This window comes from Melanotaenia boesemani, chromosome 2 (genome assembly GCF_017639745.1).
Source record: "Melanotaenia boesemani isolate fMelBoe1 chromosome 2, fMelBoe1.pri, whole genome shotgun sequence".
Lineage (NCBI taxonomy): Eukaryota > Metazoa > Chordata > Actinopteri > Atheriniformes > Melanotaeniidae > Melanotaenia > Melanotaenia boesemani.
Genome location: NC_055683.1, coordinates 41,198,974 through 41,221,550, shown reverse-complemented (window position 1 = coordinate 41,221,550; position 22,577 = coordinate 41,198,974). Strand labels below are relative to the sequence as shown.

Below are 22,577 nucleotides of genomic sequence, written 5' to 3'. Positions count from 1 at the left end.
GAACCAGGAAGGTTTGCAGGTTTTCCTTCTCGGTTATTATAAATGGGACTATTAGGGACCACATGACGCATCGTTTTCATCGGATTCTAGCTGAATTATGAAGAACTGGACTGCTTGTCAGGAAGCAGAATCTCATGTACCAGCTGGTTCTGGTTCTGGTTTCCAGCCCATCAGACCAACCGTTCTGTATCCGTCTGGATGTTCCTGTTTCTCTGCAGCTTCTCCTTGTTGAAGCTGGTTCAGATCTTCAGTTCTGGACACATGATGACCGACACCACGCGAGCTCTGCTTGGTGGTTCTACTTCCTGTTTCAGGCTGAGATTTCTTGGTAACATCTGCAGCTGGCGTCTGCGTAGAAGCTCAGCTTAAGTTCAGATGTCAGCCTGTTAGTTTGTGGCTAACTAGGAAGCCAGCGGGACGTCTGCCTCACGGCTACATTCACACCGAAGACATCTGCTTCCTCATCTGCTTCCTGTAGATAAGACGCCCACGTCCAGACGTCCAGAGGATGTTCGGCGGCTCTCTGGCTGCATAGACCTCTGCCAGAGACCCGGTGTTTCAGGTTTCCACCACAACCAGGCGGCGGTTTCTCCAGCGCTTCACAGCAGTGAGTCGGTCCTGATTTACTGGGTTTTACTGGGACAGCAGAGCTGGATGAACTGGTTTCTGTCACACTGTCCAGTAAACCTGTAGGTTCACTGTTTTATAATTTAGTTTCATTACTTTATCATTTAGTTGAATTATTTTTTAGTTTACTTTAATTATTCTATAATTTACTTTAATGTATTATAGTTTAGTTGAATTGATTTATTTGTAAATTCTTTATTTTATTGTCTTTTGGGGGATAAAGTGAGATTTTCCCTGTTCTGGGAAACCTCTGGGAAATCTAATTTCACCCAGACCTGTCCCAGAGAGATCAGATCCGGTCTCTCTTGGACCAGATCTTTGGAGCAGGTTTGAGACACCGCTATCTGTTGTAAACTGAGACTGTCCACAGAGGACTAGGGAATCTGGTTTCCATTCAGTACTGGTCCTGCTACCAGTTCTGATGGAAGAAAAGCTGGTCAAGTCTGTGATCAGGATCATGGGACCACCTCGTTACAGGTGATCAGATCCATCTGTGGATCCAGGTTTTTCCAGTCACATGAAAGCTGGAGGACACCAAGAGGAGAAGTTTTATAGTAAAATCAGATCAAATGTTTAAATTTTACAGGATTTTTTACCAGTGCTGTTTGAGTCAACTTCAACCATAACTGTGGGAAAATGTGCTAAATTCCCCTTTTAAAGAAAACCTTTCCCCTGGACGCTGCCAGAAAACTGGCCTGGTTTCTGTGTCCAGGACTGGACCCAACAGGGTTCCACAGAGCCTGACAGAAAACAGGCTGGTCCAGGTCTGAAGGTTGGAAATTAAAAGGTGCTTCTGAAACAGGAACCAGGATGAAGGTCTTTCTCAAACCAGGTCAGTTTCAGAACTGAAGGACTTTCCTCTGTTTCTCTGCTCAGGTCCAACATGTCCACCCATCGCCAGTGCACCATCAACCTCCACAACAAGACCACCAACTACAGGATGCAGGACCCACTGTGAGTCCTGACACTCTCACGCACACGCTCACTGCTCTCTACAACCATCCTCCTTTTTCAACCTGGACCAACCAGATGCCAGTTTTTATTTCTCCAGAGCTGCTCCTTGTTTCTCTTTCATAAACAAACTGCTGGGTCTCTTCACGTTTAGAGGTGTTTCTTCCTCCTCAGCATCACCGACCTTCTGGAGGAGACCAGGGCCTCATCGGTCCAGGTTTCATCACAAAAACCTCAAAATAGATTTGCCTCTTGTTATCACTTAACTTATTTGACTCAAAGACAAAAAGTAGATCCTACTAACCTACCAGCAACGTGCTCAATAGTCCACATTTTACAACTGATTCCAGTTTCATGGTCAAATTCAGAAATTCCATCAGTTTGCTGCATCGTGGTAAAATGTTAGCAACAGAAAACAACCTGCAGGAAGACGAGGTGGACACGTTCCCCTGGAGAAAAGTGGGTCAAATATAGAAATAGTTCAGGAAAAAGAAGATTGATATGGATTTTATTGCATCCTGGTTGGTCCAGGAAATTCGTGGAAAAAGGAAAGGACTGAGTGAAAACTGACAGAGAGACTGGCTGAGAGGTGCAACGTGAAAGTTTTCCTGGTTCTGTGTTCAGCTGATCCTCTAAAGGTTTGATTCAAATGTTAAAACAGCAACAAAAATAAAAGAAAAAAGTTTAGTTTTACTAAAAAACTACTGATTTACTGATACTGGAACAATGAAGGTCTGAATCCGGATGAAACAGAAGCTCCGACAGCAGGAGGAACCATTTCACAGTTCAAAGAGTTCATCTGCCACATCCTCTGTTACCTTCGTCTCTGGAACTGCTGTGAACAAAACAGAATTCATTAGTTCATTGATAAATCTCTCAGACATTCAGGTCCTAGCCCTGACTGAAACCTGGATCCGTCCAGAAAACACAGCTACACCAGCTGCCCTTTCTGTCAATGCAGAATTTACCCAAACACCTCGCTCAGCTGGACGAGGAGGTGGAACGGGCTTTCTTATTTCTACAAAGTGGAACTTTACCTCTCCGTCCTATGGCTACCTGCTCATCACCTGAGTATCACCAGTAAAGGTCTCTACATGTAATAAACTGTATGGTTGGATGTAAATTGTGTAGTTGGATGTAAATTGTATGGTTGGATATAAACTGTGTGGTTGGATGTAAACAGAGTGGTTGGATGTAAACTGTGTGGTTGGATGTAAACTGTATGGTTGGATGTAAACTGTTTTGCTAGATGTAAACTATAAGGTTGGATGTAAACTATATCTTTGGATTCAGTCGGATGTAAACTTTGTGGTTGAATGTAAACTGAATGGTTGGATGTAAACTCTGTGGTTGGAGGTAAACTGTATGGTCGTGTGTAAACTTTGTGGTTGGATGTAAACTATGTGGTTGGATGTAAACTGTGTGGTTCAATGTAAACTGTGTGGTTGGATATAAACTGTGTGGTTGGATGTAAACTTTGTGGTTGGATGTAATCTATCTGGTTGGATGTTAACCTTGTGGTTGGATGTAAACTGTATGGTTGGATGTAAATTGTGTAGTTGGATGTAAATTGTATGGTTGGATGTACATTGTATGGTTGGATGTAAACTGTGTGGTTGGATGTAAAATATGAGGTTGGATGAAAACTGTTTGGTTGGATGTAAACTGTGTGGTTGGATTTGGTTGGATGTAAACAGAATGGTTGGGTGTAAACTGTGTGGTTGGATGTAAACTCTGTAGTTGGATGTAAACTCTGTATTTGGATGTAAACAAAATGGTTGGCTTTAAACTGTGTGTTTGGATGTAAATTGTATGGTTGGATGTAAACTGTGTGGTTGGATGTAAACTGAATGGTTGGATGTAAACTGAATGGTTGGATGTAAACTCTGTGGTTGGATTTAAACTGTGTCGTTGGATGTACATTGTATGGTTGGATGTAAACGGTGTGGTTGGATGTATACTGTGTGGTTGGATGTAAACTGTGGTTGGATGTAAACTGTGTGGTTGGATGTAAACTGTGTAGTTGGATGTAGAATGGTTGGATGTAAACTGTGTGGTTGGATGTAATTTGTTTGGTGGGATTTGGTTGGATGTAAACTAGGTGGTTGGATGTACACTGTGTGATTGGATCTAAACTGTGTAGTTGGATATAAACTGTGTAGTTGGATGTAAACAGAATGGTTGGATGTAAACTCTGTGGTTGGATTTGGTTGGATGTAAACAGAATAGTTGGATGTAAACTGTGTGGTTGGATGTTAATTGTATGGTTGGATGTAAACTGTGTGGTTGGATGTAAATTGTATGGTTGGATGTAAACTGTGTGGTTGGATGTACACTGTGTGATTGGATCTAAACTGTGTTGTTGGATATAAACTGTGTAGTTGGATGTAAACAGAATGGTTGGATGTAAACTGTGTGGTTGGATGTAAATTGTATGATTGGATGTAAATTGTGTGGTTGGATGTAAATTGTATTGTTGGATGTAAACTGTATGGTTGGATTTGGTTGGACGTAAACAGAATGGTTGGATGTAAACTGTGTGGTTGGATTTTGTTGGATGTAAACTATGTGGTTGGATGTAAACTGTGTGGTTGGATTTTGTTGGATGTAAACTATGTGGTTGGATGTAAACTGTGTGGTTAGATATGGTTGGATGTAAACAGCAAGGTTGGGTGTAAACTGTGTGGTTGGATGTAAATTGTTTGGTTGGATGTAAACTGTTTGGTTGGATGTGAACTGTGATGTTGGATGTAATCTGTGTGGTTGGATGTAAACTGTGTGGTTGGATTTTGTTGGATGTAAACTATGTGGTTGGATGTAAACTGTGTGGTTAGATATGGTTGGATGTAAACAGCAAGGTTGGGTGTAAACTGTGTGGTTGGATGTAAACTGTTTGGTTGGATGTAAACTGTTTGGTTGAATGTAAACTCTGAGGTTGGATGTAAACTGTTTGGTTGGATGTAAACTGTTTGGTTGGATGTAAACTGTTTGGTTGAATGTAAACTCTGAGGTTGGATGTAAACTGTTTGGTTGGATGTGAACTGTGATGTTGGATGTAATCTGTGTGGCTGGATGTTAACCTTTTGGTTGGATGTCTCTGTCTCCCTCGACCAGAGTCTACATTGTCAGTGGAACCTCTTCAGAACCACCCCCCCCCCCCCCCCCCCCCCGTCCGGCTCTGGACCCGTCTGAATCTGGCAGCGCCCTTTTCATCAAGACTGCCTACACGGCCTGCGGCTCATTGGCCGTCTTCACCTACGACCTGGTGGAGATTTTCAGTATGCAGTTCCTGGGTCGCGTGGCAGTGATGTTCTCCGTTCCATATGACTTTAACTTCCACTCCAACTGGTACGGGGTAGGGATGTTCCGCAAGGACATCCCATGTGATGCTAACCTGTTCAATCTCATGTATGAGGAGGAGGAGACCACCTTTGTCCGGGGCAGAGCAAGTGGATCCAGTCTGGTCTACAGAGGAAATGATGTGACCATCAGGGCCACCATGTCTGACAGCTACCAGCCAGTCCTGAAGGTGGAGGTTTGCGACAACTGAACCTGATCCAGTTTAATCCAGTTTGATCCAGTTTAATCATATAAGCATCTGCAGCTTCTTCTCCGAGGACACGTTGTCTCTGAGGACATGTTGTCTTTAAGGACACACTGTGCTTGAGGACACGTTGTCTCTGAGGACATGTTGTCTCTGAGGACACACAATCCTTGTGGACATGTTGTTTCTGAGGGCATGTCTTTAGGGACATGTTGTCACTGAGGACATGTTGTCTTTAAGGACACGTCTCTTAGGACACGTTGTCTCTTAGGACATGTGCAATGCTGACCTGCTGTAAGCATTTTCATGTTCTGAGACAATAAAAAAGCTGTCTGATGGCTGTGTGTATTATTGGTAAACAGTTACAAAGGTGAGATAGATAGATAGATAGATAGATAGATAGATAGATAGATAGATAGATAGATAGATAGATAGATAGATAGATAGATAGATAGATATTATATATTAAGTGTGCAAGGCGTTGCATAACAGGTCTGATCAGGAGATTCTTACGACTAGAACTGGAATAAACACGAAGCTAGTCACACAACACCACACTGAAGAGTTGATGAGAAAGTTTACTTTTTACAGTCATAAAAAATACAAACATTTAAAAATCTGACAGTCAATAACTAAATAGATAAATAGATAAATAAATAAATAAATAAATAAATAAATAAATAAATAGATAAATAAATGAATAAATAAATAAACAAATCATAGTGAATTCCCCAGAAGATCCAACATGTCCAGATGATGCTTGGTCTCCTTCCTGAGCAGCTCCCAGGAGGCTGCACTGCCACCCTGTGGACACATGCAGTACTACAGTTAGAACCACTCAATACTGAAGTCAGTACTATAACCAGTACTACAGTCAGTACTATAATCAGTACTACAGTAGGTACTATAATAAGTACTACAGTCGGTACTACAATCAGTACTACAGTCAGTACTATAATCAGTACTACAGTCTGTACTATAATAAGTACTACAGTCAGTACTATAATCAGTACTACAGTCTGTACTATAATAAGTACTATAGTCAGTACTATAATCTGTACTACAGTCGGTACTATAATAAGTACTACAGTCAGTACTATAATCAGTACTACAGTCTGTACTATAATAAGTACTATAGTCAGTACTATAATCAGTACTACAGTCTGTACTATAATAAGTACTACAGTCAGTACTATAATCAGTACTACAGTCTGTACTATAATAAGTACTATAGTCAGTACTATAATCAGTACTACAGTCGGTACTATAATCAGTACTACAGTCAGTACTATAATCAGTACTACAGTCTGTACTATAATAAGAACTACAGTCAGTACTATAATCAGTACTACAGTCTGTACTATAATAAGTACTATAGTCAGTACTATAATCAGTACTACAGCCGGCACTATAATCAATATTGCAGTTTGTACTATAATCAGTACTACAGTCGGTGTGTATATGTATTTACGGTGTAGTATACGGTGTGTATATGTATTTACGGTGTAGTATACGGTGTGTGTATATATGTATTTATGGTGTAGTTTACGGTGTGTATATGTATTTATGGTGTAGTATATGGTGTGTATATGTATTTACGGTGTAGTATAAGGTGTGTGTATATATGTATTTATGGCATAGTATAAGGTGATTATATGTATTTACGGTGTAGTACACAGTGTGTATATGTATTTACGGTGTAGTATACAGTGTTAATATGTATTGTTGGTGTAGTATACAGCGTGTATATGGATTTATGGTGTAGTATACAGTGTGTATATGTATTTTTGGTGTAGTATACAGTGTGTTTATGCATTTTTGGTGTAGTATACAGTGTGTATATGTATTTTTGGTGTAGTATACAGTGTGTATATGTATTTTTGGTGTAGTATACAGTGTGTATATGTATTTATGGTGTAGTATACAGTGTGTATATGTATTTTTGGTGTAGTATACAGTGTGTATATGTATTTATGGTGTAGTATATAGTGTGTATATGTATTTATGGTGTAGTATACAGTGTTAATATGTATTGTTGGTGTAGTATACAGTGTGTATATGTATTTATGGTGTAGTATACAGTGTGTATATGTATTTCTGGTGTAGTATACAGTGTGTATATGCATTTTTGGTGTAGTATACAGTGTGTATATGTATTTTTGGTGTAGTATACAGTGTGTATATGTATTTTTGGTGTAGTATACAGTGTGTATATGTATTTATGGTGTAGTATACAGTGTGTATATGTATTTTTGGTGTAGTATACAGTATGTATATGTATTTATGGTGTAGTATACAGTGTGTATATGTATTTTTGGTGTAGTATACAGTGTGTATATGTATTTATGGTGTAGTATATAGTGTGTATATGTATTTATGGTGTAGTCTACAGTGTGTATATGTATTTATGGTGTAGTATATAGTGTGTATATGTATTTATGGTGTAGTCTACAGTGTGTATATGTATTTATGGTGTAGTCTACAGTGTGTATATGTATTTATGGTGTAGTATACAGTGTGTATATGTATTTTTGGTGTAGTATACAGTGTGTATATGTATTTGTGGTGTAGTATACAGTGTGTATATGTATTTATGGTGTAGTATACAGTGTGTATATGTATTTTTGGTGTAGTATACAGTATGTATATGTATTTATGGTGTAGTATACAGTGTGTATATGTATTTTTGGTGTAGTATACAGTGTGTATATGTATTTATGGTGTAGTATATAGTGTGTATATGTATTTATGGTGTAGTCTACAGTGTGTATATGTATTTATGGTGTAGTATATAGTGTGTATATGTATTTATGGTGTAGTATACAGTGTGTATATGTATTTTTGGTGTAGTATACAGTGTGTATATGTATTTATGGTGTAGTATACCGTGTGTATATGTATTTTTGGTGTAGTATACAGTATGTATATGTATTTATGGTGTAGTATACAGTGTGTATATGTATTTTTGGTGTAGTATACAGTGTGTATATGTATTTATGGTGTAGTATATAGTGTGTATATGTATTTATGGTGTAGTCTACAGTGTGTATATGTATTTATGGTGTAGTATATAGTGTGTATATGTATTTATGGTGTAGTCTACAGTGTGTATATGTATTTATGGTGTAGTCTACAGTGTGTATATGTATTTATGGTGTAGTATATAGTGTGTATATGTATTTATGGTGTAGTATACAGTGTGTATATGTATTTATGGTGTAGTATACAGTGTGTATATGTATTTTTGGTGTAGTATACAGTGTGTATATGTATTTATGGTGTAGTATACAGTGTGTATATGTATTTTTGGTGTAGTATACAGTATGTATATGTATTTATGGTGTAGTATACAGTGTGTATATGTATTTTTGGTGTAGTATACAGTGTGTATATGTATTTATGGTGTAGTATATAGTGTGTATATGTATTTATGGTGTAGTCTACAGTGTGTATATGTATTTATGGTGTAGTATATAGTGTGTATATGTATTTATGGTGTAGTATACAGTGTGTATATGTATTTTTGGTGTAGTATACAGTGTGTATATGTATTTATGGTGTAGTATACAGTGTGTATATGTATTTTTGGTGTAGTATACAGTGTGTATATGTATTTATGGTGTAGTAAACAGTGTGTTCTCTACTTACGGTGCGGGACAAGGTGCAGTTCTTCAGTCTCTTGTAGTACCTACTCAGCTGGCTGGAAGTTGTGTGTTTGTTTATAGAAACCTGGAAAACAAACCAAAAAAAAACATCACGTATCAGTAAAAACATCTAAAACAGAGTAAAGATAGAGGTGGATTGGAGCTACCAACTAGCTACCAGCATATCTTTAAATGGGTAAACCCAGCAGTCTGGATGGATCATGGTTAGATGTAGAGCAAGCATTGTGTGAGGATGTGTTTATCTCTGACCTGTCATTCATCAGCTCAGCCATCAAAACACATCAGTGTTTTAAAAGCATCAATATCAGTTCCTCTTTAGTGGCTTGGTGGGAATTTCTAAAAATAACCAAGTTATTGATTAAAGGTGTTTAAACACCTTTAATCAATAAGAATTCAAACACGCAACTAATACAATTCAAAATTCTTCAACTTCTGGGCCCTCCAGCCGCCCTGGATGGTGCCCGGTGGAGCTGGCGGCTGCTGGTCTGGCTGAAGCCTTCCTCTGCCCCCCTCGGGGTGGGTCTGGGGTGGTCTTCGTGGTGGGGGGGCTTGGGTTGGTGCTCCAGGATTGCTGCTGGCGGCCCGGGTCTCTGGGCTGCCCTAGTCTTCCTCTAGCCTCTGTGGAGGCGTGGCTTCATCTCTGATCTTCCTCCTTCCTCATCCTCTGCATGCTGACTCAGCACTGAGGTGTCCAGTTTATACACTAAGAGATGCTTTGGTTCAGGTTGTTGCTGTCTTGGTTATTTTTAGGAACTCCTGATGATTGTCTGCTTAGTTTACCTGTAACAGCTGTAGGAAATTCTCTGTTGTGTTTCTGTACAGGTGTAGCAGCTGCTTGTCTGCTGTTCGGTTGGACTGAAGCTCGTTTGTCTCCTCTTCCATTTTTCCATTTTCCTTTTTACTTCTCTCCATGATTCTCCTTTTACTCTGTCCCCTCCAGTCAGGTCCAGCAACATTACATAAATTCCATAATCCAAAGTCAATAAATAAGATAAATCCTAAAAGAGATTCTCAAGAGGAGCCTTGAACCTATAAAGCTCCTCTTGGTAAAGCTATTGTAGCCAGACCATCATTCTGCCGCCGCCGTGCTGGACAGGACAAGGTAAAATAAAAAACCAGGAAGTGGAATCAGCTGATGTGGACGGGACATGGCAGGAATACCTGTCCCCCTCACACCGTAAAGACTCAGTAGGTCCAGTGTTAGATCAGAAATACTCTGGATCAGACCAGACTGATCTGGACCACATCCTTTGAGACCAAACCAACCTGACCAAACCGGATCAGATAAGACCAGACGAGACCAGCGCAGATTAGACCAGAAGAAACTGCATCAGACCGAATCAGACTAGTCTGGATCAGATCAGACTTGGCTGAAACAGATTGGTCTGGACCGGATCAGATCTGATCTGATCTGACCTGACCAGAGAGACCAGACCAGACCAGACTACTTACACAGCTGCTAAGCTCCTTTATCTGCCTGTTGACGCTCTCCAGGAACTTGGTGGTCCTAATGGGATCCCAGGTGGTGGAGGAGTGGTTACCATGGCGATACAGATCATAAATCTGCTTCATACTGTCCCTGATGAAAACCAGCTTAGACTCGTCCTGGAGAGATACAGAGAAACAGGTGTGAGCTGAAGCTTTCTGATTGGCTGATAAAGATGACGTCATCAGCCTGAGTTTGTAAACACGTAAAGAGAAGCTGTGTCCCAGTCCAGGGTCTACCACTTCAAAGTGCAGGTTCATCGGTTACATATGTCACCATGGTTCCCAGCCCTGTTCCATGTGGGTGGATCCTCTAAATCCAGCCTACAAACCTGGACTCTGTCAGGCCTACAGAAGGCCGCCGGTGGTGGATTCAGCTGGCCCTTTGTGGGTCGCTCCGTGGCTTACGCAGGACGCTCCGTGGCCTACATGGTACGCTCCGTAGTCTACCTAGTCCGCACACTCTGCTGTGTGCAGACCCTGAACTGGGACACGGCTGGAGTCTGAGAGACCTAAAGCTGGATTTACCTTTCTCTTTTCCACCTTCTCATACAGTCTGTACGGAAAGGGAACTGGACTTTCCTGGTCTGTGAACGCACCACCCTGAAACAGAAAGAGATGATGGTGTTTTACAAACCAGCTGTGGGAGGACTGCTTCAACTGGTCCACGTTGTGGAAACTCCATCACACCCAGTCACGTGTTCACAGATGTCACAGTATGTAAACATGATAAACGCTCACGAAACTTCTGCTCTCTGAGTAAAATGTAAATAAAACAAGAATCTCATCGGGTCATATTTTACTCCCAGTAGCAGATCAACAACATGTCAGATGAGATGAAAATACGAGCTGATGGTGAATCTGATGGAAAAGGTTGGAACAGGAGCAACAAAAGGCTGGAAAAATGCCTGGTACAAACCTGAAACACCTGGAGGAGCATTGGACAACTAACGAGGTTACCTGGCAACAGGTCAGTAACATGACTGGATATAAAAGGAGCATTTCAGAGAGGCAGAGTCTCTCAGATGGAAAGATGGACAGAGCTTCACCAATCTGAGACAAACTGGATCTAAAACTGGAACAATTTCAGAAAAATGTTCCTCAGACTGAAAGTCCTCCATCTACAGTGTAGAACATCATCTGAAGATTCAGAGAATCAGGAGGAATCTCTGTGTGCATGGGACAAGGCTGGATGCTGGTGATGTTCTGCATTAAAAGCAGACATGATTCTCTACTGGAAACCACTGCATGGACTCAGGAAGACTTCCAGAAACCACTGTCTGTGGACACAGTTCACCCTGAAACCCACAAATGCAGATTAAAGCTCCATCATGCAGAGAAGAAGCCAGATGTGAACAGGATCCAGAACCAGCTTCTTCCGTCTTCTCTGGACCAAAGCTCATTTAAAATGGTCTGAGGCAAAGTGGAAACCTGGATGAAGATGTGAACTAGTTTGTGGAAAGCATGGACGGCGTGTCCTGCAGACTACAGAGGAGAGGGAGCATCCAGCTTGTTATCAGTGGACAGAAGCATCATGGAAGCAGAAATCCAGCAACCAAGGTCCAGGACTGTAGAGCAGCTAGAATCCTGCATCAGACCAGAAGGGGACAACATTCCTCTCCTAAAACTCCAGCAACTGGTCTCCTCACTTCCCAGATGTTTTCAGACATGTTAGAAGAAGAGATGCTACACCATGCTGAATACCACCCTGGAACTACTTTTTACACCGTGCCGAACACCACCCTGGAACTACTTTTTACACCATGCCGAACACCACCCTGGAACTACTTTTTACACCGTGCTGAACGCCACCCTGGAACTACTTTTTACACCGTGCCGAACACCACCCTGGAACTACTTTTTACACCATGCCGAACACCACCCTGGAACTACTTTTTACACCGTGCTGAACACCACCTTGGAACTACTTTTTACACCATGCTGAACACCACCCTGGAACTACTTTTTACACCGTGCTGAACATCACCCTGGAACTACTTTTTACACCTTGCTGAACACCACCCTGGAACTACTTTTTACACCGTGCTGAACATCACCTTGGAACTACTTTTTACACTGTGCTGAACACCACCCTGGAACTACTTTTTACACCATGCTGAACACCACCCTGGAACTACTTTTTACACCGTGCTGAACATCACCCTGGAACTACTTTTTACACCGTGCTGAACACCACCCTGGAACTACTTTTTACACCGTGCTGAACACCACCCTGGAACTACTTTCTACACCGTGCTGAACATCACCCTGGAACTACTTTTTACACCGTGCTGAACATCACCCTGAAACTACTTTTTACACCATGCTGAACATCACCCTGAAAATACTTTTTACACCGTGCTGAACACCACCCTGGAACTACTTTTTACACCATGCTGAACATCACCGTGGAACTACTTTTTACACCGTGCTGAACATCACCCTGGAACTACTTTTTACACCGTGCTGAACACCACCCTGGAACTACTTTTTACACCGTGCTGAACACCACCCTGGAACTACTTTTTACACCATGCTGAACATCACCCTGGAACTACTTTTTACACCGTGCTGAACACCACCCTGGAACTACTTTTTACACCGTGCTGAACACCACCCTGGAACTACTTTTTACACCATGCTGAACGTCACCCTGGAACTACTTTTTACACCGTGCTGAACACCACCCTGGAACTACTTTTTACACCGTGCTGAACGCCACCCTGGAACTACTTTTTACACCGTGCTGAACATCACCCTGGAACTACTTTTTACACCGTGCTGAACATCATCCTGAAAATACTTTTTACACCGTGCTGAACATCACCCTGGAACTACTTTTTACACCGTGCTGAACATCATCCTGAAAATACTTTTTACACCGTGCTGAACACCACCCTGGCACTACTTTTTACACCATGCTGAACATCACCGTGGAACTACTTTTTACACCGTGCTGAACATCACCCTGGAACTACTTTTTACACCGTGCTGAACACCACCCTGGAACTACTTTTTACACCGTGCTGAACACCACCCTGGAACTACTTTTTACACCATGCTGAACATCACCCTGGAACTACTTTTTACACCGTGCTGAACACCACCCTGGAACTACTTTTTACACCGTGCTGAACACCACCTTGGAACTACTTTTTACACCATGCTGAACGTCACCCTGGAACTACTTTTTACACCGTGCTGAACACCACCCTGGAACTACTTTTTACACCGTGCTGAACGCCACCCTGGAACTACTTTTTACACCGTGCTGAACATCACCCTGGAACTACTTTTTACACCGTGCTGAACATCATCCTGAAAATACTTTTTACACCGTGCTGAACATCACCCTGGAACTACTTTTTACACCGTGCTGAACATCATCCTGAAAATACTTTTTACACCGTGCTGAACACCACCCTGGAACTACTTTTTACACCATGCTGAACATCACCCTGGAACTACTTTTTACACCGTGCTGAACACCACCCTGGAACTACTTCTACACCATGCTGAACATCACCCTGGAACTACTTTTTACACCGTGCTGAACATCACCCTGGAACTACTTTTTCCACCATGCTGAACATCACCCTGGAACTACTTTTTACACCGTGCTGAACATCACCCTGGAACTACTTTTTATTTGCCTTCTGCAAATCCAAAAATACACCAACTGTATATTCTCTTCTATCAACTGCATCTGTTATCTGTTCAATAAATTCCATTTGCACCAGTGAAATGTTCCGATTTTTTCTAAAGCCATATTGTTGTTCACACAGTAAACTGTACTTATCAATGAAGTCATTAAGTCTTATGGCAAATATTTTTTCCAGTACTTTAGAAAATTGAGGTAACAAAGATATGGGTCTATAAGTCATCAGCAAATGTTTATCACCAGTTTTATAGAAGGGAATGACTTTTGCTATTTTCATTTTTTCTGGGAATTTCCCAGCAGTTAGTGACAGATTGCAGATTTAATAATGTGTTTGATCAGGAACATACTGTGACCGTTCCAATCAGCTGATTTTTTATTCTTGAATTTATCAACAATATTAATTATTTCCTGCTCATCAGTTTGTTTAATGAACATTGAGTTTTCATTGATGGTAATTATGTTTTTAACCACATCAGCATTGGCTGGAGCTCCAGTGGAGTTAGATATCTCTTTACCAATATTAACAAAATATTCATTAAATTTGTTAGAAATCATACTACTTTCAGTAATGACATCATTTCCAGAAAATAAATAAGGGATAGAATTACAATTTGATTCACCATTTGTTGTAATTTCTTTTAACACTTTCCATGTATTGTTCATATTGTTTCTGTTATTTTCTAATAATTTACTGTAGTACTTTTTTCTTTCATATCTTAATATACTTGTGTTTGTTTTTATATTTCTTGTATTTGTTTTCAGCCTCCAATGTTCTTTGTTTGAGAAACATTTTATATAATAATTTTTTCTTTTTACAAGCATTCTTTAGACCGTTGGTCATCCAAGGCTTGTCTCTGCGTTTGGTTTTACCCATTTTTATCAGCAAAGGGCAGTTTTTATTATATAAACTGGATAATATAGATATAAAGTCCTCATATGCTTTGTCAATGTTATCAACATACATTTTACCCCAATCTTTAGTTTCCATTTTTAAGTTGGTTTATAGAAGTTTCTGTTTCTCATATTTTCCATCACATGGTAAATTGTTTACGGAGCAACTTTTTATATTGTGTAAGGATCCCAAAACTTTAAAAAGAATTTTTAAACAACCCCTCCAGGTCCTGGAAATCTCCTCCAGGTCCTGGAAATCTCCTCTAGGTCCTGGAAATCTCCAGGTCCTGGAAATCTCCTCTGGGTCCTGTATGTTTGTGGTACTCACCATGAGCTGGAGGAGAACCATGGAGGTGTTCCTCAGGTCTCTGTATTCAGTTAGCCAATCACAGCAGAGGGCAGAGGGCAGGATGCTGCAGAGGAAGAGGAGGGTGAGCATGATGATGGTGAAGATGAGGATGAAGATGGTGCAGCAGGGCTGAGCTGTGCGTCTGGAGGTCCGACATGCTGCTGCTCTGATTTATAGAAGGAAGACAGGAAAGAGAAAACAGGAGGGAAGTTCCTGTTTTCACTTTCCTGCTATTTGAGGCCAGAGGCCCTTTCTCTCTGTTCATCTCTCTGTTCATCTCTCTGTTCATCTCTCTGTTCATCCCTCTGTTCATCTCTCTGTTCATCTCTCTGTTCATCTCTCTGTTAATCTCTCTGTTCATCCCTCTGTTCATCTCTCTGTTCATCCCTCTGTTCATCCCTCCATCCCTCTGTTCATCCCTCCATCCCTCTGTCCATCCCTCTGTTCATCCCTCCATCCCTCTGTTCATCCCTCCATCCCTCTGTCCATACCTCTGTTCATCCCTCCATCCCTCTGTCCATCCCTCTGTTCATCTCTCTGTTCATCCCTCTGTTCATCCCTCCATCCCTCTGTCCATCCCTCCATCCCTCTGTTCATCCCTCTGTTCATCCCTCCATCCCTGTTCATCCCTCTGTTCATCTCTCTGTTCATCCCTCCATCCCTCTGTCCATCCCTCTGTTCATCCCTCCATCCCTGTTCATCCCTCTGTTCATCTCTCTGTTCATCCCTCCATCCCTCTGTCCATCCCTCTGTTCATCCCTCCATCCCTGTTCATCCCTCCATCCATCTGTTCATCCCTCCATCCCTGTTCATCCCTCTGTTCATCCCTCTGTCCATCCCTCCATCCCTCTGTCCATCCCTCTGTTCATCCCTCCATCCCTCTGTCCATCCCTCTGTTCATCCCTCTGTCCATCCCTCCATCCCTCTGTCCATCCCTCTGTTCATCCCTCCATCCCTCTGTTCATCCCTCTGTTCATCCCTCCATCCCTCTGTCCATCCCTCTGTTCATCCCTCTGTCCATCCCTCTGTTCATCCCTCCATCCCTCTGTCCATCCCTCTGTTCATCCCTCTGTCCATCCCTCCATCCCTCTGTCCATCCCTCTGTTCATCCCTCCATCCCTCTGTTCATCCCTCTGTTCATCCCTCCATCCCTGTTCATCCCTCTGTTCATCTCTCTGTTCATCCCTCCATCCCTCTGTTCATCCCTCTGTTCATCCCTCCATCCCTCTGTTCATCCCTCTGTCCATCCCTCTGTCCATCCCTCCATCCCTCTGTTCATCCCTCTGTTCATCCCTCCATCCCTCTGTTCATCCCTCCATCCCTGTTCATCCCTCCATCCCTGTTCATCCCTCTGTTCATCCCTCTGTTCATCCCTCCATCCCTGTTCATCCCGCCATCCCTCTGTTCATCCCTCTGTTCATCCCTCCATCCCTGTTCATCCCTCCATCCCTGTTCATCCCTCTGTTCATCCCTCCATCCCTGTTCATCCCTCCATCCCTCTGTTCATCCCTCTGTTCATCCCTCCATCCCTGTTCATCCCTCTGTTCATCTCTCTGTTCATCCCTCCATCCCTCTGTTCATCCCTCTGTTCATCCCTCCATCCCTCTGTTCATCCCTCTGTTCATCCCTCTGTTCATCCCTCCATCTCTCTGTCCATCCCTCTGTCCATCCCTGTTCATCCCTCCATCCCTCTGTTCATCCCTCCATCCCTGTTCATCCCTCCATCCCTCTGTTCATCCCTCCATCCCTGTTCATCCCTCTGTCCATCCCTCCATCCCTCCGGTTATGCATGTGCTTACCTGTCCTCTCCTGTTAGGGAACGTCTGGACTCTAAATAGTTTTTATGGATTCTTCTGGTCCAGGTTTCAGATTTCAGTCTTTACTTTGATTATTGATCCGGTTCAAACTTTCTGACAGAGCAGCAGCTTTTATTCACTCTGATCAATTACTAATAACCCACCAGTTTCATGTGATTGATCTAAACTTCTCATTATTTCTGATGGATCAGCTCTGTGACGGGAGTTTTTCTTTGTTTAGAAAGCCGATGACTCACTGGTTTCGGTTTCCGCGCTCGCGGTGAACAGCGCTTGGTCACGTGACCTGAGCGTTTTGCAGCAGTGCGCGCAGGTGAAGATCCACCTGGATGACAGACAGCTGTGCTCTGATTGGCCTCGGTCCTCGGTGACGTGGGGGTCTGGAGAACATTCGGTTTCCGGTTTCTCCTCCATTCAGGCTGCGGCTCGGCGCTGCGAAGGCGCCTGAAAACAGAAAACAGTGACGTCATCTCTCTTTCACTTTCTGCTGATGATGAAACTATGGCAACAGGAAGCGATTTATTCTCTGGTCGGAATGTTTGCTTTTTATTTGCTATCTGGAATTAAAATATAAATAAAGTTCTTAAAGTCCTGGAACACCTTCAGTCCCTCCTAGAAGGTTTTGGAAAGACTTCTGGAACATCGAATGAGGGCCTGGGACACCTTGAACAACTTCTTGGACGTATTCAAACCTGTCTGGGATTAGATGAAAGTCCCCTGAGACCCCTTAAATGGATCGTGGTGGTTTTGGAGGACTCCTGGGAGACATTTAAAGCCTTGTGGGAGACTAAACTTCTGATTGGACCAGCAGATAGAGACAAACCACGCCTCCATGGCTCCAGGAACACTCAAACAGATGTTTAGCTTCCTTCATGACGTCAGAATGAAGCTAAAGTCCACTGAAACCTGTCCAGGTGAACTTCCTGAATTCGTTATTTATTCTAGAAGAAGATGATTTTTTTCTTTCTTCCTTTCATTTTTTAATTAATGTGTATAGAAAATAAAAACAAGTGCTGACAGACGTCAGGAGACATTAGTCATCAAACTGAAATGACATATTCAAGAACCAATTACCAAAATGAACAGAAACAAACATATTAGTGGTTAAATAACCTCCATATGACTGAACTGATCCATAAACTTTTGAAATGAAAGACCTTTGCAAAGGATTAAGTTGCAAAAATTCAGCTCGGGTGGGACACTGAAAATCAATTCCTCACCTGAAAGTATCTAAAGGGATGGGAGAGTGGAAGATTGAATTCAGTAGCTAAATCAGTGAAGGAGCCCATCCCTGTAGAAATCTGTAAAACATTACAGTCCTCTGTCCTGCCATGAGGAGAAAGTGGGGTCAGTAAATGTAGGTTCAGAAGGTTTTTTAATAACAGGGAGCACTAAGTTTAAACTATTTCCTAAACTGAAACCACATCTTAAGGGTAGCTATTACCACCAGCTCCAACCTCCAGCTCCAGCTCCAGCCTCCAGCTCCAGCTCCAGCTCCAGCTCCAGCTCCAGCTCCAGCTCCAGGCTCCAGCTCCAGCTCCAGCTCCAGCTCCAACCTCCAGCTCCAGCTCCAGCTCCAGCCTCCAGCCTCCAGCCTCCAGCCTCCAGCTCCAGCTCCAGCTCCAGCCTCCAGGTCCAGCTCCAGCCTCCAGCTCCAGCCTCCAGCTCCAGCCTCCAGCTCCAGCTCCAGCCCCAGCCTCCGCCTCCAGCTCCAGCCCCACCCTCTAGCTCCAGCTCCAGCTCCAGCTCCAACCTCCAGCTCCAGCTCCAGCTCCAGCTCCAGCTCCAGCCTCCAGCCTCCAGCTCCAGCCTCCAGCTCCAGCCTCCAGCTCCAGCCTTCAGCTCCAGTTCCAGCCTCCAGCCTCCAGCCTCCAGCTCCAGCTCCAGCTCCAGCTCCAGCTCCAGCCCCAGCCCCAGTCTCCAGCTCCAGCTCCAGCCTCCAGCCTCCAGCTCCAGCCTCCAGCTCCAGCCTTCAGCTCCAGTTCCAGCCTCCAGCTCCAGCCTCCAGCCTCCAGCTCCAGCTCCAGCTCCAGCTCCAGCCCCAGCCCCAGTCTCCAGCTCCAGCTCCAGCCTCCAGCCTCCAGCTCCAGCCTCCAGCTCCAGCCTTCAGCTCCAGTTCCAGCCTCCAGCTCCAGCCTCCAGCCTCCAGCTCCAGCTCCAGCTCCAGCTCCAGCTCCAGCCCCAGCCCCAGTCTCCAGCTCCAGCTCCAGCTCTAGCCTCCAGCTATAGGAACCCGCACGTGCCGCTGGATGTAGGTACCAAAACGCACCACTGTCCAAGTCCTGGACCTGGTGGTTGCTGGAAGATACTGGAGCTGGTGGTCGCTGGACCTGGTGGTTGCTGGACTTGGTGGTTGCTGGAGGATCCTGAACCTGGTGGTTGCTGGAGGATCCTGGAGCTGGTGGTTGGTGGAGGATTTTGGAGCTGGTGGTTGCTGGAGGATCATGGAGCTGGTGGTTGCTGGAGGATCCTGGAGCTGGTGGTTTGTGGAGGATCCTGGAGCTGGTGGTTTGTGGAGGATCCTGGAGCTGGTGGTTGCTGGAGGATTCTGGAGCTGGTGGTTGGTGGAGGACTTTGGAGCTGGTGGTCGCTGGAGGATCCTGGAGCTGGTGGTTGCTGGAGGATCCTGGAGCTGGTGGTTTATGGAGGATCCTAGACCTGGTGGTTGCTGTCCGATCCTGGAGCTGGTGGTTACTGGAGGATTCTGGAGCTGGTGGTTTGTGGAGGATCCTAGACCTGGTGGTTGCTGGAGGATCCTGGAGCTGGTGGTTGATGGAGGATTTTGGAGCTGGTGGTTGCTGGAGGATCCTGGAGCTGGTGGTTGGTGGAGGATTTTGGAGCTGGTGGTTGCTGGAGGATCCTGGAGCTGGTGGTTGCTGGAGGATCCTGGAGCTGGTGGTCGCTGGAGGATTCTGGAGCTGGTGGTCGCTGGAGGGTCCTGGAGCTGGTGGTTGCTGGAGGATCCTGGAGCTGGTGGTTTATGGAGGATCCTAGACCTGGTGGTTGCTGTCCGATCCTGGAGCTGGTGGTTACTGGAGGATTCTGGAGCTGGTGGTTTGTGGAGGATCCTAGACCTGGTGGTTGCTGGAGGATCCTGGAGCTGGTGGTTGATGGAGGATTTTGGAGCTGGTGGTTGCTGGAGGATCCTGGAGCTGGTGGTTGGTGGAGGATTTTGGAGCTGGTGGTTGCTGGAGGATCCTGGAGCTGGTGGTTGGTGGAGGATTTTGGAGCTGGTGGTTGCTGGAGGATCCTGGAGCTGGTGGTTGCTGGAGGATCCTGGAGCTGGTGGTCGCTGGAGGATTCTGGAGCTGGTGGTCGCTGGAGGGTCCTGGAGCTGGTGGTTGCTGGAGGATCCTAGAGCTGGTGGTTGCTGGAGGATCCTGAAGCTGGTGGTTGTTGGATGATCCTGGAGCTGGTGGTTGCTGGAGGATACTGGAGCTGGTGGTTGCTGGAGGATCCTGGAGCTGGTTGTTTGTGGAGGATCCTGGAGCTGGTGGTTGGTGGAGGATTCTGGAGCTGGTGGTTGCTGGAGGATCCTGAAGCTGGTGGTTGTTGGATGATCCTGGAGCTGGTGGTTGCTGGAGGATACTGGAGCTGGTGGTTGCTGGAGGATCCTGGAGCTGGTTGTTTGTGGAGGATCCTGGAGCTGGTGGTTGGTGGAGGATTCTGGAGCTGGTGGTTGGTGGATGATCGTGGAGCTAGTGGTTGCTGGAGGATCCTGGAGCTGGTGGTTGCTGGAGGATCCTAGACCTGGTTGTTTGTGGAGGATCCTGGAGCTGGTGGTTGCTGGAGGATCCTGGAGCTGGTGGTCGCTGGAGGATTCTGGAGCTGGTGGTCGCTGGAGGATCCTGGAGCTGGTGGTTGCTGGAGGATCCTGGAGCTGGTGGTTGGTGGAGGATTCTGGAGCTGGTGGTTGCTGGAGGATCCTGGAGCTGGTTGTTTGTGGAGGATCCTGGAGCTAGTGGTTGGTGGAGGATTCTGGAGCTGGTGGTTGCTGGAGGATCCAGGAGCTGGTTGTTTGTGTGGGATCCTGGAGCTGGTGGTTGGTGGATGATCCTGGAGCTACTGGTTGCTGGAGGATCCTGGAGCTGGTTGTTGGTGGAGGATTCTGGAGCTGGTGGTTGCTGGAGGATCCTGGAGCTGGTTGTTTGTGGAGGATCCTGGAGCTGGTGGTTGGTGGATGATCCTGGAGCTTGTGGTTGCTGGAGTTTGGTTCTTCTCCTGACTCTCTTTGATGGGTTAATGTGTTCGAGCTTTTCTGGAAACCTTTGTGAATAAAATCAGATTGATGTTGTCTGTATTTTAGATTTTACCTCCCTGATGTTAAGTTCCTGCACAGAGCGCCGTTCAGGGGTTCAGATCGGGTCTAAGCTCCACTCTGGTCTCCATGGTAACTGCTACCAGGTTACAGGCCTGGTTATTAGCCGTCAGAGCAGGTGAGATATGATTGACCTGTGAAGGTGATGGACTATGTAGTCTAAAGTAATGATGATTTATGACCATAACTGTCCTGTAGGTGGTGCTATGGAGCTGTTTTAGCACAGCTCCCATGATGCATTGCTCCTTTGGTGTGTGCCTCCCAGCAGGTTGTCTGTCCTTTAACGCCCCATCGATGATGGAAACTGTGTCCATTATAAGACGTCTTCCTCCTTCCTTTAATAATCTCAGTTATTACACAGCAATCAGCCACTTCCTGCTACGCCCAACATCAGCAGAGCCATTTCCTGTGTGAGCTCTCACAGAAGGAAGTGGCTCGCTGAGCTGGACCCGGTCACAGAGAGGACTGCTCAGGCACACCGACCTGAGACTGAGACAAAGCTAATTCACACAACCAGTTAAGTCACGGCTTCCCAAACCTTTTCTACAAGCCCCGCCCCCACACAACAAATATCTATACCGGATACATAAATCAAACAATAAATTTAGTTCACATTTTATGTCATTTGGACCTTTTATGATGTTGAATGTTTTCATTTGACCACTGCAGTAGTTTAGTTCTGTGCTACTAATCTGGACGCGAGCATGTGGATCGTCTGCTTGTTGATGGCGATAACATGTCTGCCTGGAGACGAGATGTCCACCTGGAGATAACATGTCTACCTGGAGACAAGACGTCCACCTGGAGATAACATGTCTACCTGGAGACAAGACGTCCACCTGGAGATAACATGTCCACCTGGAGACAAGACGTCCACCTGGAGATAACATGTCCATCTGGAGATAACATGTCCACCTGGAGATAACATGTCTGCCTGGAGACAAGATGTCCACCTGGAGAAAAGACGTCCACCTGGAGGTAACATGTCTGCCTGGAGACAAGACGTCCACCTGGAGACAAGACGTCCACCTGGAGATAACATGTCTACCTGGAGACAAAACGTCCACCTGAAGACAAGACGTCCACCTGGAGACAAAACGTCCACCTGGAGACAAGACGTCCACCTTGAGATAACATGTCCACCTGGAGACAAAACGTCCACCTGGAGACAAGACGTCCACCTGGAGACAAGACGTCCACTTGGCGGTAACATGTCTGCCTGGAGACAAGATGTCCACCTGGAGATAACATGTCCACCTGGAGACAAAACGT

The 22,577-nt window shown here is 44.6% G+C and overlaps 3 protein-coding genes across 4 annotated transcripts; 1 reads left to right on the top strand and 2 right to left on the bottom strand.

The window, feature by feature from the left end:
* Nucleotides 1-366: 366 nt before the first annotated feature.
* LOC121632849 (DELTA-sagatoxin-Srs1a-like) lies at nucleotides 367-5,168 on the top strand. The gene is made up of 3 exons (XM_041974611.1): nucleotides 367-689; nucleotides 1,504-1,581; nucleotides 4,693-5,168. The coding sequence occupies exons 1-3, from the start codon at nucleotides 655-657 to the stop codon at nucleotides 5,126-5,128; spliced, it is 549 nt and encodes a 182-aa protein (XP_041830545.1). The 5' UTR covers nucleotides 367-654; the 3' UTR covers nucleotides 5,129-5,168.
* Nucleotides 5,169-5,839: 671 nt separating this feature from the next.
* ifnphi1 (interferon phi 1) lies at nucleotides 5,840-17,358 on the bottom strand. Of its 2 annotated transcripts, XM_041972186.1 has the most exons (6): nucleotides 17,227-17,358; nucleotides 15,153-15,237; nucleotides 10,801-10,875; nucleotides 10,240-10,392; nucleotides 8,771-8,851; nucleotides 5,840-5,926 (listed from the first exon to the last, which is right to left on the bottom strand). In XM_041972186.1, exons 2-6 carry the CDS (start codon nucleotides 15,171-15,173, stop codon nucleotides 5,840-5,842), a joined length of 417 nt encoding a protein of 138 aa, XP_041828120.1. In that variant the 5' UTR covers nucleotides 15,174-15,237; nucleotides 17,227-17,358. The 2 variants fall into 2 exon arrangements, with proteins under 2 accessions (XP_041828120.1, XP_041828111.1); XM_041972177.1 differs by lacking the exon at nucleotides 17,227-17,358 and having other exon boundaries at nucleotides 15,153-15,299.
* On the bottom strand, nucleotides 17,265-21,619 carry LOC121628440 (putative protein FAM47C). Its single transcript, XM_041967462.1, has 3 exons — nucleotides 21,488-21,619; nucleotides 19,205-20,945; nucleotides 17,265-17,431 (listed from the first exon to the last, which is right to left on the bottom strand). The coding sequence occupies exons 1-3, from the start codon at nucleotides 21,617-21,619 to the stop codon at nucleotides 17,265-17,267; spliced, it is 2,040 nt and encodes a 679-aa protein (XP_041823396.1).
* Between the last annotated feature and the right edge of the window lie 958 nt (nucleotides 21,620-22,577).

Bases quoted from the DNA above. Each gene is read 5' to 3' on its own strand.
- LOC121632849 (XM_041974611.1), top strand. From the start codon at position 655: ATGAACTGGTTTCTGTCACACTGTCCAGTAAACCT. The intron at 690-1,503 runs GTAGGTTCACTG...TTCTCTGCTCAG, and splicing joins TCACACTGTCCAGTAAACCT to GTCCAACATGTCCACCCATC. The intron at 1,582-4,692 runs GTGAGTCCTGAC...TCCCTCGACCAG, and splicing joins TACAGGATGCAGGACCCACT to AGTCTACATTGTCAGTGGAA.
- ifnphi1 (XM_041972177.1), bottom strand. From the start codon at position 15,263: ATGCTCACCCTCCTCTTCCTCTGCAGCATCCTGCCCTCTGCCCTCTGC. The intron at 10,876-15,152 runs GTGAGTACCACA...TTTCTGTTTCAG, and splicing joins TGGTTCTCCTCCAGCTCATG to GGTGGTGCGTTCACAGACCA. The intron at 8,852-10,239 runs GTAAGTAGTCTG...TTTGTTTTCCAG, and splicing joins TAAAGGAGCTTAGCAGCTGT to GTTTCTATAAACAAACACAC.
- LOC121628440 (XM_041967462.1), bottom strand. From the start codon at position 21,619: ATGGACACAGTTTCCATCATCGATGGGGCGTTAAAGGACAGACAACCT. The intron at 20,946-21,487 runs GTCATAAATCAT...ACCAACCACTAG, and splicing joins CCACCTACAGGACAGTTATG to CTCCAGGATCCTCCACAAAC. The intron at 17,432-19,204 runs GCTAGAGCTGGA...TTCTGTTTTCAG, and splicing joins GCGGGTTCCTATAGCTGGAG to GCGCCTTCGCAGCGCCGAGC.